The sequence below is a fragment of the Grus americana genome, chromosome 21, assembly GCF_028858705.1.
Source record: "Grus americana isolate bGruAme1 chromosome 21, bGruAme1.mat, whole genome shotgun sequence".
In the NCBI taxonomy this organism is placed as follows: Eukaryota; Metazoa; Chordata; class Aves; order Gruiformes; family Gruidae; genus Grus; species Grus americana.
This window is the reverse complement of record NC_072872.1, coordinates 6,133,959-6,151,071: the sequence shown is the minus strand read 5'-3', so window position 1 is coordinate 6,151,071 and position 17,113 is coordinate 6,133,959. Positions and strand designations below refer to the sequence as shown.

The following is a 17,113-nucleotide window of genomic DNA, read 5'->3' as shown; positions in this document are numbered from 1 at the left end:
TCCTGCATGCAGCTACCAAGTGTGAAGGCAGTTGAAGTTCAGCTGGTACGATTTACTTGCTCTGTCAGCTTTGCTCCCTTTTGGAAAGAATGGCTGTAGGGTATAACTTCTTTTCCATAGTGGTGGTTTTCCAAAATGCTTGGAAAATAGGAGAAGTAGAAAAATAGTTACTGTTTTGCCTCACTTCTGTTTCCACTTCCACTCTTAAACAGTCTTACAGAAATTTAAGAAAGAAACGAAAAGCAGCAGTTCTGGATAAAACATGCCATGATATTGCTGTTCAGTCCTCCCAAAGTACTGCAGGCTAATTGGGATTCCAGATGTAACTTCTCTTCCAATCAAATCTCCTTTGCGTGTAGATGTAAATTGACTGTAGATCTGCTTTGGGAAGTCTGGCTCTGATTTTTTAAACTAATGTAAATAAAACATCTTTGATTACTGTAGGATGTCTTGTGTACTTGGGCCTTTGCGTAAGAGTTGCTCGAGTCTCTTAGAACTGAAACACCTAAAATTTAGATCCTAGATCAATAAGATCAAATTAGTAAAATTTTAATAGCGAACCTGAAAAGTTAAGCCCACTAATTCCTAGTGTGATCACTTTTTTCCTCTACTCTACATGCCTGTGTTAGGTGAGGGCAGGACTGCAATGCCAGCGTGCTATTCAGCCGCCTCCGTTGCTGTCCTGTCGTTGCTGGCTTGCACGGCTGGATGGAGAAGCCACCTGGGGGTTTGTGGTCCAGACTTAACGTGCTTCGGTGGAACAAAATAGGTATCAAAAGAGCTGCTACGTGAATATCGCATCCTTTGCTTTCACAGAGCGCACCTCTGCTGGAAGCTTTTATTTGCACGGGAGCAAATGGTAGGGGTAACACAGCGTCTCTATTCTGGAGTCAGGAGCTTACTTTTCTTCCATGGCAGTGCAGGGAGTCTGATACTAAGAGTCAAAATGGAGACTGCGAATGCTTCTCATCTGTAGCTTTTGCTTAGCTCCTGAGGGCAATATCAAGATGACTGATGCTTTGTGATTCCGCACTGTCCCTGAGAAGAGAAATGTAGTAAGAATGTTGGGTTTTATGCAGCAAGAAAAGTCATGGGTCTACCGTTACCAGGAGAGAATCTGTCTGTACTTCGCCTTTTAAGGAGCAAGCCTATGTGAGTTTTATGTTTCATTTTACCTATGACTCTCATCCGTAAAGGTTTTCAGGCGTTACCTTTATATTGCTTTAATACTCCTCTTTACAGTAACGAGGATCATCGCTTCTAGTTCTCCTGGCATTCAAGGTCTGTGCTTTAATACTGAGAGGTATGTAGAGGCACTCTGTTTTAAGGCTATGAATAGAAATCTTTTCATAACACTATTCAGCATGCTTTCTGCCTATGAATATTTTAATTGTGAAGTGCACAAAATAGGTTTGTGGGGTGTGGGAAGAAGGATGGGGGCGTGGAGCACATGCTGGGAATTTCCCAGCAACTGACATATGTATTTGTTCTCATCACCAGCGGTTTAGAATTACTTCTCCAAGATTTTGCCACTATCAGAATTTTGCTGGGACAGTAGGGCTGCATTATGGTAGCTGTAGGTTTCTACTCACGTTTTTCTACTATTTTGTTCTTGCTGCTGGCAGTCGCTATTAGCCGTTGCTTGGCATTGAAATGCAAAGAACATCAATATCCTTTTGGTGACAAATGCTGCAAGGACTGTGCCCCTGGTAAGTAATTTTCACTGGATGTTGGTTATACTTGCTTGATGTAATATTTATCGGTTAATAACCCGTAGGTAGTAGAAACCAGCTTGACGGAAATATCATTCAAATGTAGGAAGCGTAACATGGAGAAAAAGCATTTAATGAGGAGACTTTCGTATCAGTCTAGACTGACAAAGATTATTTCTGTAACACGCTAAACTTAGGAATCCTCCTTTCAGAAAGAACTAACGTGTTCTTGAACTACTTTTGTGTGGCTCGGTTTTCTTAATGTGTCAGTGAAAAATGGGAGCATTTCTGTTACTGTCCTTTACCTGTTACATAAAGAAGCTCAGAAATACTGCATCATAGTGGAAAAAATCAGGTAATTAATTCTGTTGCTAAAGATGTTTTTTAAGCTTTCTTTTGTAGCAAGGTTTATACTACTTAAGATTTGGGGTTTTTTTAAGGAAAAAGATACACTTGATTCATAGACAGAGATTAGCAAAGCGTAACTTGACAGGAAATGTGTGTTTCCTCCTTTCTCATTGTAGAAACTGAATGAGTCTGAATTCAGGGCTTCGCATGCATATGTGTGGTTTTTTCCACAATCTGAGTATCTCTGAAGGCAATGCAGTATTGAGAAACACAAATGCACAAATATCAAACCTCAAATACTTTAATAGTTGGGATTTCTTTACAGAAATGACTTGGCGATGAAGAGTAACAACAGTTAACAGGTTAATATTGCTGTTGAAGGGGCAAGCCCCTTAGCAGAAAGGATTCTTTTTGTACAGTCAATATTTACTGTCCTAAAAAAAAGGGGTACATCTGCACGCCTAGAGGGAGTGTAGATCATGTCTGTAAATGCAGTTGCAACTTATCTTGCATATGGCTTGATGTGCATATTTCAGAATAGTTACTTTCTCTTTTCATAATTAAGTCTACTACACAACATGTATATGACATGAACTGATGCGGTAGCATTATCTTCAAAGATGCTAATTGGAATAAATTCAACCTTTAATCTAAGACTTGAGGCAGTTTATTGCATTATTCTCAAAACTACTTAAATCTGAGTGTTTCTGAACTCAATTTCAAGAAAGGCATACTTGTATGCAGATACAGATATTCCTTTATCTCTAGAATTTCAGCGTCAGGAGGAACAAAACCAGCTTTCATCAGTTTTTTTGCATTGTTAGCAAATCTGCTGCTGTTGTGAAGAAATGCTTCCCCAGTAGAAATCACATTTCTTCTTCCTGATTGTGCAGATGGTAAAAATGTAGAAGTCAATCGCACATATTGCGGTCGCTAAAAATTTTCTGTATTTTGCCACTCAATGCAATGCAGAGAGAATTAGAGTGAGCAAAAGACTTGGTGCTCATTGTTTGCCTAGAGAATGGGAAAATGGAGAACCAAAATGAAAGAAACAGTCCGTGAGAATAAGGACGTATTTAAGCTCAAGGTAAAAACCCTAGTCATTAAAGCTGTCTATAGTTGCTGCAACCTGTGCTGTATGGAGAGAAGCTAGTGAGATGGAAGGAACATGTCTGACTCCTTTTCCAAAATCCACTGTTAACTTGCTGTTTCAGTTTGGGCAAGTCGCTCTGCTCACAAACCTTGTCATCCTAGCGCATCAGTCGGCGCTTCTGTGTAAGTGCTGTGTATCTTACAGGTTGGATTTTGTGGGTGAAAGTGTTCAGAGCGTGTTTGTCAATGCAACGTGCGATACACACATGCTGTTTGGAACAGTGACAGATGCCTGCCTTACATTTTGTGCTGTGTCTGACTGTTTATGAAATGGAGCTAGTAACATCTTTGATGTTGCATGCCAATGTAGATGCGTATCGAAATACAGCCGCATTCTTTCATGCCTAATGGGCTTACAGAATGCCAGCAGAAAGATACAGTTATTCTTGACTGCTTCACTAATGAATTTTCTGCAAACCTGAGTAGTACGTTGCCATCTTTTGTACCTATTTGGGATTACTTTGGCTTGAACTGCATGATTTATCTCATAAGGGAGGGCAGGATCTGTCATAAAGCCATTGTATTACACCAGAGATCGGATCTATTGCTATGCTAAAAACCTGCTTTTTTTCCAAACTGACACTGTTTGCAAACTGTTATGTCTAAACCATATGAAAACGTGGTCTGGAGAAGTGGTATTTGGAATCCCCTGGGAGAATCATTTGGGGCATTGCCTCAGCTCTCAGCAAGTCATCAGGCCCCTGCGACCCATTTTCAGTGATGCTATGGGTCAAAATTTTTAGAGATTCTGGCATGTCTAAATCTGCTGAATGTTTTCAGCTGGAGTTGTAAGTGGAACCATCACTTTCTGGGCACTTTCATTCTAATGCATGAAAATGAAGGGGGTTTCCTTCTGATAACAATCAGTTCCTCCTTCTGCATGGTCTTTGTTTCAGGTGAAAGAATGAGAAGCCGCTGCACAGCAACAACAGACACCGTTTGTGCGCCCTGTCAAGACGAATACTTTAGTAGTGAGCACAATCACAACTTCTGCAAGAGTTGTACAATCTGCAGCACTAGTAAGTCAGCTGTGTAGTGGTTATTTCTTGATATGAATTTGGGAGGCAAGCAGTCTTCATATCCTTTCTTATCTTTGTGTGCTCCTCAAAGGCTGATGTCATATAGCTTGTCACTTGCGATGACCAAGTCCAAAGGCTGGGTTATCACTTCAATAGCTGATATCTCCTGCTTGGTACTGAGCCTTCAAAGGGAAGCAGGCTTGCTCTGCCTGAAGACTGGTGTCTTCAGAATTGTTAATAAACTCTGTTCTCTGCAGTTGTTTCTACACACAGCAGATAGGCACCGAGTAATTAATTTTCTTTGCTGTCTTTATTTCTTGTCTCTCACTCGCCCTTTATTCTGTTGTTGCTAGGGAAGGGGAGCATGGAAGTGAAGAAGTGTGAGAAGACCTCTGACAGAATCTGCATGTGTCTTCCAGGCTACATGCCAGATGCCAGATACACACTGGGAAGTGGTAAGTTAGCGATGCGCCAGACTCTCCAAACTTTTGCCTCCACTTCAGATGAGGTGGTTGTTATTTCTAGTTTAAAAGCCGTTGTCATTTGTCTCATCGGTATCTTCACACAAGTGTTATAGCAGCGGGGTTGTGCAAACTGTCACTCTGTGATTCCTGAGCTGTCAGAAATCTTAATGTTCTCCTTGTTAATACCCATAATTAGCCAGTAGAGAAGACAGGAAACCTTGCCAGTAGCAGCTTAAAATGAGCCACTGAGTATGTTGAGTTACTTCTGACCCAATGACTATGGCTTTTAGAGGCTACGTGGGTTTCGTTGGGTCTGTTCTATAAGCTAGACTACTAGTATAAGCTATTAGTGTAATTACTGTGTAGCTGTCATACAGTTATAGTGCTAACTGAACTCAAATTCTGCATCTTTCTTTTTTCCCAGTATGCTCACCATGTCCTGAAGGGTCATATTCCATAGGGCAAAATGAAAACTGTCAACCTTGGACCAAGTATGTATCACTGATGGAAACATGTTCAAAGCAACATTTTGGGTTTACTTCTGTAGCAGTTGATGCCCAAATCATGGTGTGAGGAGTAAACCTGCAGCAGATGCAGTGAAACCATGTTCCTCATGACTCTCAGGAGCCTTGAGCAGTCTGTGTACTGATTTGAAGCATCTGTCTGCCTTCCACCCTTTCTCTCTTCACCTATGGCAACAACAGTATTCTCAGCCTTTTTTTTTTTTTTTTTTTAAAAGCTCTGGATGCTTTGTGTCTGTAGCAAAAGGTTCCCTTGCCAAATGCAGCCATACTTCGAGGCTGTTACATGCACAGATGCTAAGAAAAACAGAATGTCAGGGTTTTTCTCCAGTAGTAACTTCAGTTAAGTTAGTTGTTGTTCACATATCTGTAGAATCTAGGAAAAGTGAAGCCTGAGTTTGTATTGATAAAACAAGGATTGTAATGTTTCTCTCACTTGTTCCATGGAGATCACTTAAAGTCATTACTGCAACTGTTTGAAAAACTACACTAATTTATTTTACATCTCTAGCTGCAGCCTTCTTGGGAAAAATACTCTTCGACAAGGGACAAAAACAGATGATGCTGTTTGCAGCAACCATGTCACGCAGCCAGCTACCTCTCGGAATGCAACACCTGCTTTGTATCTTTCCACCACTGACAACGAGAATAATGTGTCGACTGCCATGTTGTCACCGTCCAGACCCAGTGTGATTCCTTTCATTTGCCCAGATACGAACAGCCCCACAGAGACTAACTGGGGTAAGGAGAGGGAATGACCAAGTCTAGTCTCTCTATGTACTCTTTTCTATTTACATTGGAAATGAAATCACACTCTTTCTGTGAAGCCATAGCTGTATTTTACGCAGTCTTTCAGTGAGACATACACATGATTCCAGACTTCTTGCTAATTTGCTTGGCAGCTGGGACTTTGGGCTTTGTGGTTCAGGGGCACTTCTGGAGTTCTAGGTTCCTTCTTTTGAAGCTGGAAAGCCATGGAAGCTCCAGCTAGAACCACAAATCTTCTTTAGTGTATTCCTCTGTTTTTCTTCCAGGGTCTTTATCGCTTATCCTTATTTGCCTGATACTGCTCATGGTGAGTGGAATGTCCATCCTCCTGTTGATTATCCAAGCAGCCAAAAAAGAGACCAAAAAGAAGCCTTGTAGGAACAACCAGCAGGGTGAGTTTCTTTTTACGGGGAAAAATGTCGTAAAGAAGGAATAATCAGGGCCCCCTATATGATAAATTGTTTCAATCATAATGAAGTCTGCCTAGCTAAGTAGCACAGTGTCATCTGCAGTTAATAACCGTGGTTGATCCTCTATTTAGCCCTGATGTGCTGGAGGTCATAGCGTCTCAAGTTTGCATTCTTATAGAGCACAGATTCCCCTGCTTGTTGCCATGCAGGATTCTCTCTTTCTGATTTTAACTCCTCCTAGCTTTTTCTTCTCTTAGTCCCTGCAAAAATGATGTAATGATTTTGTGCAGGGAATTCTATTTAGTGCAGAGAGGATCCAGAATTGAGAGTCTTTTTTTAAAGAGTGTATCGTGAAGTTTTTTGCCTACATAGAAATGAACTCGAAGTGTCTCCTGCAAACACAGTAAAGGTTTGGCTGAGAAGAGCTGAACCCTGTATTTAGAATTGAGTGGCAGCCTGGCTCTTGAGTCAGCCCACAGCTGCCTCATGTTCCATTCACAGAGCAGTGATAAAGTGTACTTTCACTGTTCCCTACGCTTGGTGTTTCCTAGCACTGGCTGGAAAGATGAGCACTGACCCAAATGTTACTCAGTCACCCATGAAACTAGAAAAGTCCCTGGATTCCCTTTTCCTGCCCTTTCTACTCTGTACAGCTTTGTTTTTATTATTATTATTATCTTTCAGAAGGAAGGAGCTTTCGAATTCCTATCCAGGAAGAACAAATTGACTCCAATTCTAGTCTCATCAAAAACTGACTCCACATTACGTTACTGTTTTCTGCATTTCTGAGCCGATCGATTGTAACAAGTAATGTGACAGTGTGTTGTGTGGATGTGTCTAACTGTTTAATTGTGCTTCGGTTCCTTTGGGTCTCGTTGAGCGTCCCCTTTGGCATTAGGACCCACAGGAGGAGCTGTTCTAGGTGGAATCCTGTGATTCTGAGGCGGATCCTGTACTCAGATCCCTGTTGCCAGGACTGAGTTGATATAGTCCTCTCTGGATTTCTAGCCAATTCTGTATGTAGTGATGGGCAGTTGTCTTTGGAATGAAGAAAGTGTTTATGGAGCTGTAAGAGCTGTTCATTGAGCAGACAGAAAAACAGGGAAATCAAAAGACCTGCTTTATGACTGAGTTTATATCTTGTCTTACAATTCTGAGATGCTAAGCAGAGCGTGTCGCTCTCTTCTCAGTGCAGGTATCTCCAGTGTTTCAGTCTAGTCCCCAAATGAACTCTCCTTGCTTTAGGTGGAGGATCTCCCTTGATGAACCTACCCAGGCTCCTTTGTGCTTCCATTTTTTCCAGTTATGGCATATGTCAGCTGTGCCTCCAGAGACAGTTGTCATTGCTGGTCACTCTTGTGCTGGCCGTGCACCGGAATAGCACCAGAATTCTGGTGTTAGCTGTTAAATGACTGTTGAGATATGGCTATTCAATGCCCCTTCTCTCTTTTCTGCGTTTCTTCAAACATACTCATTGAGAAATTGTCACATTAACACACTGAGCAATGTCCCCGTTGTCAGGCCAACAAGTGGAATGGCTCATGATCACTAGGTAGGTCCAGATCTCCAGGAGTTTGGAAATCTCCATGGAGATCTTCATGCGTGTGGAAAGTAGAATATGTGGTTTGCCAGAAGGCAAAGGGAATGGTGATTTCTAATTAGAACATTATTAGTGGAAACTGTAGTTCAAAATAGGGGGAAAGGTAGAGTACCACTTGTCTAAGCTTTAGTAGTTGCCATGTATAACTAATGTTTTATCTACAAGCCCTGTGCAACCAACACGCTGTGTGCTTCCTCTTGGTGGACATCCTGTTGTGCTGAATACCCTGGTGTGGCTATCGTCAGCAAAGCTACTTCAGTCAAGCTTGGACATCTCCACAGTAAAATTGTTTAGCTTAAACCACTTTTGTGGGACTGTATTGCTTGCTGTGAATGTAGGGAGAAACCGCAAGCAAGTTTGGTTCCAGACAGTGCTCTGGATTCGATAAAGTTAGTTTATGTCTTAGGTTTAGGAGCACGTACACGGACATTTTTTCTGCTGATGAACGATGATTTTGTGATGGTTTGGAAAAGAGTAACTCCTTAGATGTTCTCTGTTGGTAAGAGGCAAGAGCTGAACTCTTAACACAGTGCTGACTCCTTGGGCCTTCAAGCTTTGCATTTTAGCAAAGATGTGCAAAGTGGACAGATGCCTAAACTGTGCTCTGACCGTTCCTCTGGATGATCACCTCGTGCATGCTGTCAGTGGAACCTGCATGCAGAACTGAAGAAATGTTCTTGATTCGGTCTCTGTGTAGTTAAAACACCTGGTTGTTTGCCTGTACGCTGTATGAAATGAATTTTACTTCTGTCACATTTTACCACAAGTTAATCAGTCTGTAGTTTTAGAAAGCATTCAGATTCTAGATAGCAAGTTCAAAATCTGAAGTGTCTGAGAGAAACTTGAAGTGTTATTGTCAATAGCTTTTGATATAATTTAAATGGCTTGGTGTAAAAGTTCAAGAAGCAGTAAATTTGGAAGTTAAATAATTCAGAACTGCTTTTCACTTCAGGTATAACTCCTCACTAGATAACTCATCAGAGAGAAGTATTTTATATACACAGTACCAAAGCATGTGCCAAAATATACAACAGGAAGTGTATTCAAGGATACAACTGGTCTCTACAAACATGTTTTTAAACATATGTTTTCTTATATGTTATACATATGGTGCACTTAGCAGTGATTTCCTATTTGGAAGTGCATATACAATGTATATAAGCATTTGTATTATATACGAAGTGTGATAGTGACTTTTTGAAATAAATTGTGTTAGCAGCTAGATGTGCGTGTATGATGTGTATGATTGGAGAGTACAAATGAGCAAAAAGTTATTTCAGTGTGTGCATAATTCTCACAGAAGGCAGGATCACCAAATGGTCAACCCTATGGCTTAGCAGGCTTTGAGTTCACATGCTGCCTTGCCCCTACCTTTCTGTGCAACTTGAGAAAGCTGTGTGTGGAGTGGTTTTGGTTTGGTGTTCTTTTTTTTTTTTTTTTTTTTTTTCCCCCCTCTGTAAATCTTGCCCGGCAGCAGATTTGACCTGAGAGTTGCTGGGATGATCAAGATGATAAGGCTCAGCCCCTTCAAAAGCATAGGGTCCCTGTTGTGAACGTAGAGGACTTTAAAAGTGTGCCGTGGCCTAAACGCTGTCATCTTGCCGTGAATTGGCTGGCAAAGTGCAACGGAAGAATCCGAGAAATGCATTCCAGGGAACACCCGACAAATTCTCAGAAACAATGCTTATCAAGCTTGTAGGCTGCAGTTCAGAGACAATAAAGCAAGCACCATGTTTCCATGTAACTGAGCAACGTGCAGATAACTAATGAGCTATCTGAAGTTGTGGGTTACATGGTGAAAACGCAGCCCACAGGAACAGATGAGCTGCTGGCTTGACAGAAGTGCTGCTGTGACAGCTCCTCTGTGGTGCGGGCTCATTAACTGCTTCCACGAATCTTAGTTGTTTTCTGCCCTCTGGCTCAGCTGCACAGGAAGATGCCCGAGTACGCTCGGTTCTTGTGCTTGTGCGCTCGGTTCTTGTGCTTTCCTACAGCCTCCCGCTCAGGAGATGCCCTCACGCTAGGGCCTGCCTTCCCTCTGGCTGAAGAAGGAACTGGGTGACGGCTGTGGAAGTGCACAGCAGAGGTTGGGGAGCCGAGGACAAGTTGAATTTTCTTACCAGCGTTTGGAAAACTGAAGATGGACAATTTGGTGTCCTGTGTGGCTGAAGGCCTATAAGAGCAAGCCCTCGCAGGCAGCAGTTGCTGGGTTTTGCGCTAACCTGTGAGCCAGATGGTGCTGGCTGTACTGCTGTGGAACTGTATCCAGCCGCTGTGCCGAGATGTGTAATCCTATCAGAGGAGTTAAACCGTAATAACGTTTGATAGGATTGGAGGCATTTATGATTTGATTTTTTTTTTGAGGATTTGAGCGTTGGTAGATTGCCGGTTTAAATAAACTAATGTAGATATTTCACACTAAATAAAGGAATAACATTTGTTTTTAAATTGCCACTTTCAGTCTTGTCACTCTTCTGTGAAAAACTTAGTTGGACTTTTTTGTTCCAGTCCTCCCGAAAATGGCAGAAAGTAGTTAAAAATAGGCAGAGCATCTTGAACATATTGGTGCTGCCTTCTGCCCACGCTTGTCTTCCTTCGTGCCAGAAATGAAAGTCCCTTCTCAAAGGTATAGGCCTGTGTCACAAAGTAAGATCCTGTTTTTCAACCATTCAGATTTCCCCTTTTTCAGGCACTCGAGAGAGAGACAGTCTAAGTTGTGCAGCTTCCTCTAAGCTGATAAAGATAGGGCTGTACTGGAAACTTTTTCCGGTGTAACGCAGTAAGCTGAGGCGTCAGGTCTTTTATTCTGCAAACCAGTGCTAACTCTGGGTTTAGCATGAGCTGTATTGGCAGTTAGAGTATTGGTAAACCTATACGATTTGTGAATTAAATGCATCTTGGGTTGCCGTAGAGCCTGATCCAGGAAGTCACTTAAGCACATGCAGAACTGTCTGCATGGATGTTGTCACTAAAATTTGGCCTCTTGATTGTTTTAAGAATGAAGATGATTCACAGAGATGCTCAGAGGGCTGGAGCACCTCTGCTACGGAGACAGGCTGAGAGAGTTGGGGTGGTTCAGCCTGGAGAAGAGAAGGCTCCAGGGAGACCTTAGAGCCCCTTCCAGTCCCTGCAGGGGCTCCAGGAAAGCTGGAGAGGGGCTGGTGACAAGGGCAGGGAGTGACAGGACAAGGGCAATGGCCTTAAGCTGAAGGAGAGGAGATTTAGATGAGATATTAGGGAAAAATCCTTCCCTGTGAGGGTGCTGAGGCCCTGGCACAGGTTGCCCAGAGAAGCTGTGGCTGCCCCTGGCTCCCTGGCAGTGTTCAAGGCCAGGTTGGATGGGGCTTTGGGCAACCTGGGCTAGTGGAGGGTGTCCCTGCCCATGGCAGGGGGGTGGAACTGGATGATCTTTAACCATTCTATGATAAGACAGTATTTGAGAGCCATGTTGGAAAAACATTATATGAATGACCTGGGTTTTGCAATTCTTGAATGCTCCTTTCAGACTGCGGATATGGCAATTAATATCTGTATTTCATGTTTCAGTAGTTATTTAAAAAAAAAAAACAACAAAACCCACAGATCCCTAAGTTTATGCTTTTTATGTTCACACCCTCCTTTGTCTTTTTTTTTTTTTTTTTTGTTTTCCCCTACAAATATCTGCTGCTGTGGCTACCCCAGATCCTTTTATGTGCTGCCTTTTCTCTTCATGTTCTCCTGTGACTTAGAAGCGCATCAGGGTGACTCAGGTTTGCCACGAGAGATGTAAGAAAGGTCACATCCGCTGATATACGCCATACCAGGTACTAAAGTGGAAAGGAAGTGCACACCTCTGTCTGGTTTTGGTTTCCCTCTATGAAATGTCAGTTATGTTACTACCTGGTCTCCGCGCTATTGGGATTGTCTGCAAGGAGTGACGGCTTTGGGCAGCCAGGCTGTGCAAACAGCCCCGAGGTGACTGTGAGACTCGTTCCGTGGGCTGAGGCAGAGCTGTGATGAGTGCATGCTGCAGGGTCCTGAGCACTGCTCCAAGGAAGGATCCAGGGTTCTTTGCAAAGCTCTAACTGTTTCCGGGTGAGGATTTAACTTGCCTCACGCGGCATTATGTGAATCACCAGTGCTTCTGCCACGTTGTCTGACTGCTGTGCCCCAAGCCTTACCTGTGATGGGTTTGCAGGGCAGTAATTCTCCCTGCATGCCAAGAGAGGGCAGGCATTAGACAGGCACTGCAAATACCCCAAATCTGGAAACCCCCAAGGTAGCCAGTCCCAGTCACTGCAAAACCTCAAGGCTGGCCTAAAGGTCAGCAGAGCTGGAAGGAACCCAACAATTTTGTCTTCTAGTTTCAGGCTGCAGATCAGCTATTTGTCTTCAAGGGGTTTTTTTTACCCCAGTCTTTAGACAGTACTATGGGAGCTGTCACTGCTCGTATGGTACCCTCCTGGGGAGCCGATGTCCCTGTGCCCCCCGGTCCAAACTTCCCGGGCGCTTGCTGCAGAATGTGCATCCTGTAGCTAGCAATGGAGCTTTTTACAGTGGGATGAAAACAATTTATGAGATGGAGCTTACGAGGCAATTTGTACATCGGTCTAACAAGTATCATTAGTCATTCAGAAATTACGTAGATTTCATGTGAACGACCTGTAGGAGAACTGGATGGCTTCTTTGGTCACCTATTATGGGTAATCAGACAATCTCTGTGTCAGGAAACCAAATAATCTTCCCTGGTAACAATACTATGTCACTGGTGACGTTAAGTCCAAGGAGTGTCAGTAAAGCCACTGGACTTGCAAGAACTAATTACATGTTTGATGAAGGGGTTTTGCTCTTTTTTTATTGTTTTGGTTTTTTTTCCCTCCCTCTTTCCAAAAGGTTAGTAATTTGGATGGTTCAGCAAACTGGTGGCTCCAGTGGCCCCAAGCAAAAAGGAAACTGTAAAATGAGGCTCCTGGCATTGTGTATAATGTTCAGCTCATGGCGGGACAGCCTTAAGATGGGCAAAACTAGAATTCATGGCCAGTTCTGTAAATACTTTTAGGAGTGTGCGCCCTGAAGACAGAGGTACAAGTTGCAGCATGGGTGCACTTCCACCTGAGTGTGTCCTGGTTTCAGCCGAGAGGGTTAATTTTCTTCATGGTAGCTAGTAAGGGGCTATGTTTGGCATTTGTGCTGGAAACAATGTTGGTAATATAGAGATGTTCTCGTTATATGGACCTGTTGTTGTTGAGCAGAGCCAAGGCCTTTGCTGCTTCTCTGCCGCCCCGCCAGCGGGATGGCTGGGGGTGCCCAAGGATTTGGGAGGGGACACAGTCAGGACAGCTGACCCCAACTGACCAAAGGGATATTCCATACCATATGACGTCATGCTCAGTTTATAAGGAGCTTGGGGAAGAGGAAGAGTGGGGGCAGCGGCGTTCAAAGTGATGGCGTTTGTCTTCCCCAGTCACCGTTACGTGTGATGGAGCCCTGCTTTCCTGGAGATGGCTGAACACCTGCCTGCCATGGGAAGCAGTGAATGAATTCCTTGGTTTGCTTTGCTTGTGCGCGTGGCTTTTGCTTTACCTATTAAACTGTCTTTATCTCAACCCACGAGTTTTCTCGCTTTAACTCTTCCAATTCTCTCCCCCATCCCGATGGGGAGGAGCGAGCGAGCGGCTGCATGGTGCTCGGCTGCTGGCCGGGGTAAAACCACAACAGGGTAGAAGAATCCACTGATTCTTCCTTCATAGCTCGTCCTCGAGCACTCCTCCTAGCATTATGTGTGCAGGTCATGGTAGCACAGAGGAGGGAGAAGGGATCTGTAACATCTTTTCTTCTGTTCCATCACTGTGCGCACTTATGTTTCGACCTTTGGTCTTTTGCCACGCATGTTTCTGTGCCTCCCTTCCTTTACTGAAGGAAGGAAAAGCAATTCATCTTCCCCAGGTCTCCTGCTAGAGTGAGGCCCCATGCTTAGAACTGAGGTTCATTTATTGGAGACAGTCATAAGAGATTAAGGTCTTTTCATCCAAGACTGAGGAACTAGAGCCTGGCATGCAGGAGACGTTTCGGTTGAAGCTCCAACACGAGCCCTTGCAGAGTCTCTCTTCAAAGGGACAGTAGCAGCATCATTTGGATGTTCCTTTGTAGTGGCAACTGGGAACCCCGAAGCATTTCTGAACATCTCGGCCCCTCGCTTCTTCTCTTGACCTGCTCAAGACTGTGGTATGTCTTCCTGTTTCATGCAAAGGAGAAGGCACTGCATGATCTACGTGCTCAGACAACCCTGAAGACCGCATTGTTTCTAACGGCCTTTTAACCCTTGGGATTATAGTTTTGCACAGAGGTCGTGTGGATCGAAAGAAGCTCCACAGGCCACAAAACCACTGCTCGTGTGTGAAGATAAAGACTGTAAAGATTCCTAATTTCTGAAAGTCTCGGTCAAATATTGTCTAGTTAATTCAGCTGCTGCTGAATAAAACCACCAAATAGATGATGAGGAGTGAGAACTAGTGGTTATTGATGAGTGAAACAGGCATTTTTTTCTATCAATAGGTGCAGAAAGAGCTGGAAAGCCTACCGGATCAGGCAGCAGCATGGAACCTGGCAGCGTTGATGTACATTGCGTACAGGACAGAGCAAGAAAGGGATTGACAGATGAAATGTCAAGCTACCTTACATCAGAGACGGGTAAGGTTAGCTTTAGAAAACCCCCAAAGATTTTTAAAGCCAGGTAGTCAAGTTGTCTCTGAAAGGTCACTGCTGACTCTAGAGATTTAGACTTGGCATGTACAACTATTGTCTGTGATCTGACTGTAAATGTTCCATCATCTGGCGGTATCTGTGCATGACTGTAATGCTTGAACAAGAACGAAAGCACATAAAGACCAATTCAGAAAAAAAAAACATTCAAAAAAGATAGAGGGAAATAAATTGTTATTTCCTATTCTGATAAACACCAGGCATCAGGTGTCACGTACGCTAACTGCCTGCCTGCAACCTTTGCCAGGCTTTGGGTTCCCTTGGGTGCCACCTGCCAGTTGTCTTGGCAGGACCTTTGGAGGTCCCTTCTCTATTGCTGTGTTTATGACGCTGAGTAAAAGTCTGATTAATGTTCATATTTGGTATTTAGGTAGTGCTAGTTATCAATGTCCGTCTCTGAGTTTCAGGGGAATGGCCAATTCCTCCATATGGAACCACCACACTGTCCTTGTCCTTTCTGATAGACGTGGTCTAGTCGATTGCTACTGCTGTACTTCTAAAGATGAAGGAAGTAAGGCATCAGGAGACTAAGTGTGGTGCCTACCCGAGAGACCCGGTCTTCTGCCACTCAAGTCTTTCTGCTAGCTATAAAACTACCCATCCCAGCTATTGCTGGAAGTAATAGTTCCTCCTGTTGGTTATTCAGCAGCATTAGTTATCAGTGACTGGTGTGCCAGATATTCTGGGGTATGGCCTTGAGGTGTAACTTCCAGAAAGTGAGGCTAAATGCCTCTCAGCTCCTCAGGACCCCAGCTTTGGCATCAGAGCAACTGTCAGGGTCCTAACAGGGTTTGTCTCCTCCACATCAGTATTGACAGTGGGACTCCGCTCAGGGTACCAGCACACATAACAAAGCCTTGGGAAGTTTCTGGGGAGCCTGAGCTGCACCCCTGGGCAAGTGTCTCAGCGACACACAGAGCTGAGCCCATCTCTTCCTATTCTTGAGTTACGTTTTTCTCTGCACACCTCACGAATAAATGATTTGTCAGGGTTACTCCTAAGAGCATTTGTGACATGCCCCACGGTTTCTGTCAGTGTTGCCAGCTACTGTAAGAGGGTTTGCAGCTCTTTTATGTTTGTAGAGAGCATACACGCTATCTTTCAATGAAACTGGAAGCACCCGACCTCAAAGGCGGGTGCTGATGGGATGATGAAGTAATCTTGATTACAAGTATTTTGTCTTTCCTTCATGGGTCTTTTGTTCTTGCTTTCTTCATGCAGGTGAGACTAATACCTCTTTTACAGACTCCGAGAAAGACACGCAGAGCCAGGGAAAGTGTTGGGCTGAATCAGAAGGAGTCTCCCGTCCCATCCACAAGCTCTTTATGGATGCGGTGAGGAGCTTCTGGTGCCATGTTTCCCCACTGTACCAGCCCGTGCTGGGGAAGGGGCAAAGGGTAGGAGAAGGCGGCAGGGAGAGTTTGGCTAGCACGCTGTTTGCAAGGGCAGTAGCAGCACTTGTCATCAGGGCAGATGTGGATGCTCTGCCTGCACAGTGAGTTGGAGGGGCTTAGCGCACTCCAGATATTCCTTGCCCTGTTACGTGAGGAGTCTTTTCAATTGGTATTGCAGCCAGCATGCCCTGCGGTGAGTCTTAATGTAACGACATAGGAAGGATTTTGAAACAAGTTCTCCTTCTTATTAGCCTCTTCTTATGAGAGCCAGGGATAATAAAAATATCCTCAGCGTTGGTCAGGGCTTGTGTGCACTTCAGAAATGGTTATAACTGATTGGAGTGTCTTGCTGCAGTGTCCCAGTGCTTTGCCTAATAACTTGTCTTCCTCATGAGACTCTGCTGAGTTCTGAAGAGGGTGAGATGAAGTTTTGCATGCTGCTGGGCGCACCATGTTTTCTGTGCAAGGACAGCACCCTGACCAGTACGTGTAGACCTTCCCAGTGTTGCCCAAGCATTGCGGTTATGCTGTTTGGAGGGGCTTGGTGAAAGGAATCCTGGCCTGGGGGACTGACCCCAAGAACTGTGGTGTGCAGGACTCTCCGTGGCCAGCTGGGCAGCAGCCGCAGCGGATGGTGTGTCTGTGTTTCCAGTGCAGCGTGAATGGTACAGGGTTTGACAAGCGTGAGGAGCAGTGCTATGTGGGAAGAGAAGGGGATCTCCTGCAAAGTAGGAGGCTTTTAGGTTCTGAAACGTTACAGTTGGCCTTCTAGGGGCATTATGTGGGAAAAACTGACGGCAGACACATGCGTGTTTTGCCTGTTTGCACCTAGTTTGGATGTTATCTCTTAATAGAAAGGTTTCACGTAGCACAGTTAAGAGTACGAGCAGATTTGCAGCATACATTTTTTAAAACTAGAAGGGTCTTTTGCATACCAAACCTATCTGATTATTTCCAAGCCATGACAGGAACACAAGGAGATCC

The 17,113-nt window shown here is 44.0% G+C and overlaps 1 protein-coding gene across 6 annotated transcripts; it reads left to right on the top strand.

The window, feature by feature from the left end:
* The first annotated feature begins 1,317 nt into the window (after nucleotides 1-1,317).
* Nucleotides 1,318-16,699, top strand: TNFRSF4 (TNF receptor superfamily member 4). 6 transcript variants are annotated; one of them, XM_054849861.1, is made up of 9 exons: nucleotides 1,318-1,709; nucleotides 4,109-4,231; nucleotides 4,585-4,686; nucleotides 5,120-5,186; nucleotides 5,728-5,957; nucleotides 6,251-6,376; nucleotides 14,529-14,663; nucleotides 15,957-16,069; nucleotides 16,525-16,699. In XM_054849861.1, the coding sequence occupies exons 1-9, from the start codon at nucleotides 1,568-1,570 to the stop codon at nucleotides 16,675-16,677; spliced, it is 1,191 nt and encodes a 396-aa protein (XP_054705836.1). In that variant the 5' UTR covers nucleotides 1,318-1,567; the 3' UTR covers nucleotides 16,678-16,699. The 6 variants fall into 6 exon arrangements, 5 of the variants coding, with proteins under 5 accessions (XP_054705836.1, XP_054705837.1, XP_054705835.1 ...); XR_008580112.1 differs by lacking the exons at nucleotides 15,957-16,069; nucleotides 16,525-16,699 and adding an exon at nucleotides 7,079-7,201 and having other exon boundaries at nucleotides 14,529-14,603; XM_054849862.1 differs by having other exon boundaries at nucleotides 15,981-16,667.
* Nucleotides 16,700-17,113: the final 414 nt, after the last annotated feature.

Bases quoted from the DNA above. Each gene is read 5' to 3' on its own strand.
- TNFRSF4 (XM_054849860.1), top strand. From the start codon at position 1,568: ATGGTAGCTGTAGGTTTCTACTCACGTTTTTCTACTATTTTGTTCTTG. The intron at 5,187-5,727 runs GTATGTATCACT...TTACATCTCTAG, and splicing joins AACTGTCAACCTTGGACCAA to CTGCAGCCTTCTTGGGAAAA. The intron at 5,958-6,250 runs GTAAGGAGAGGG...TTTTTCTTCCAG, and splicing joins CCCCACAGAGACTAACTGGG to GGTCTTTATCGCTTATCCTT.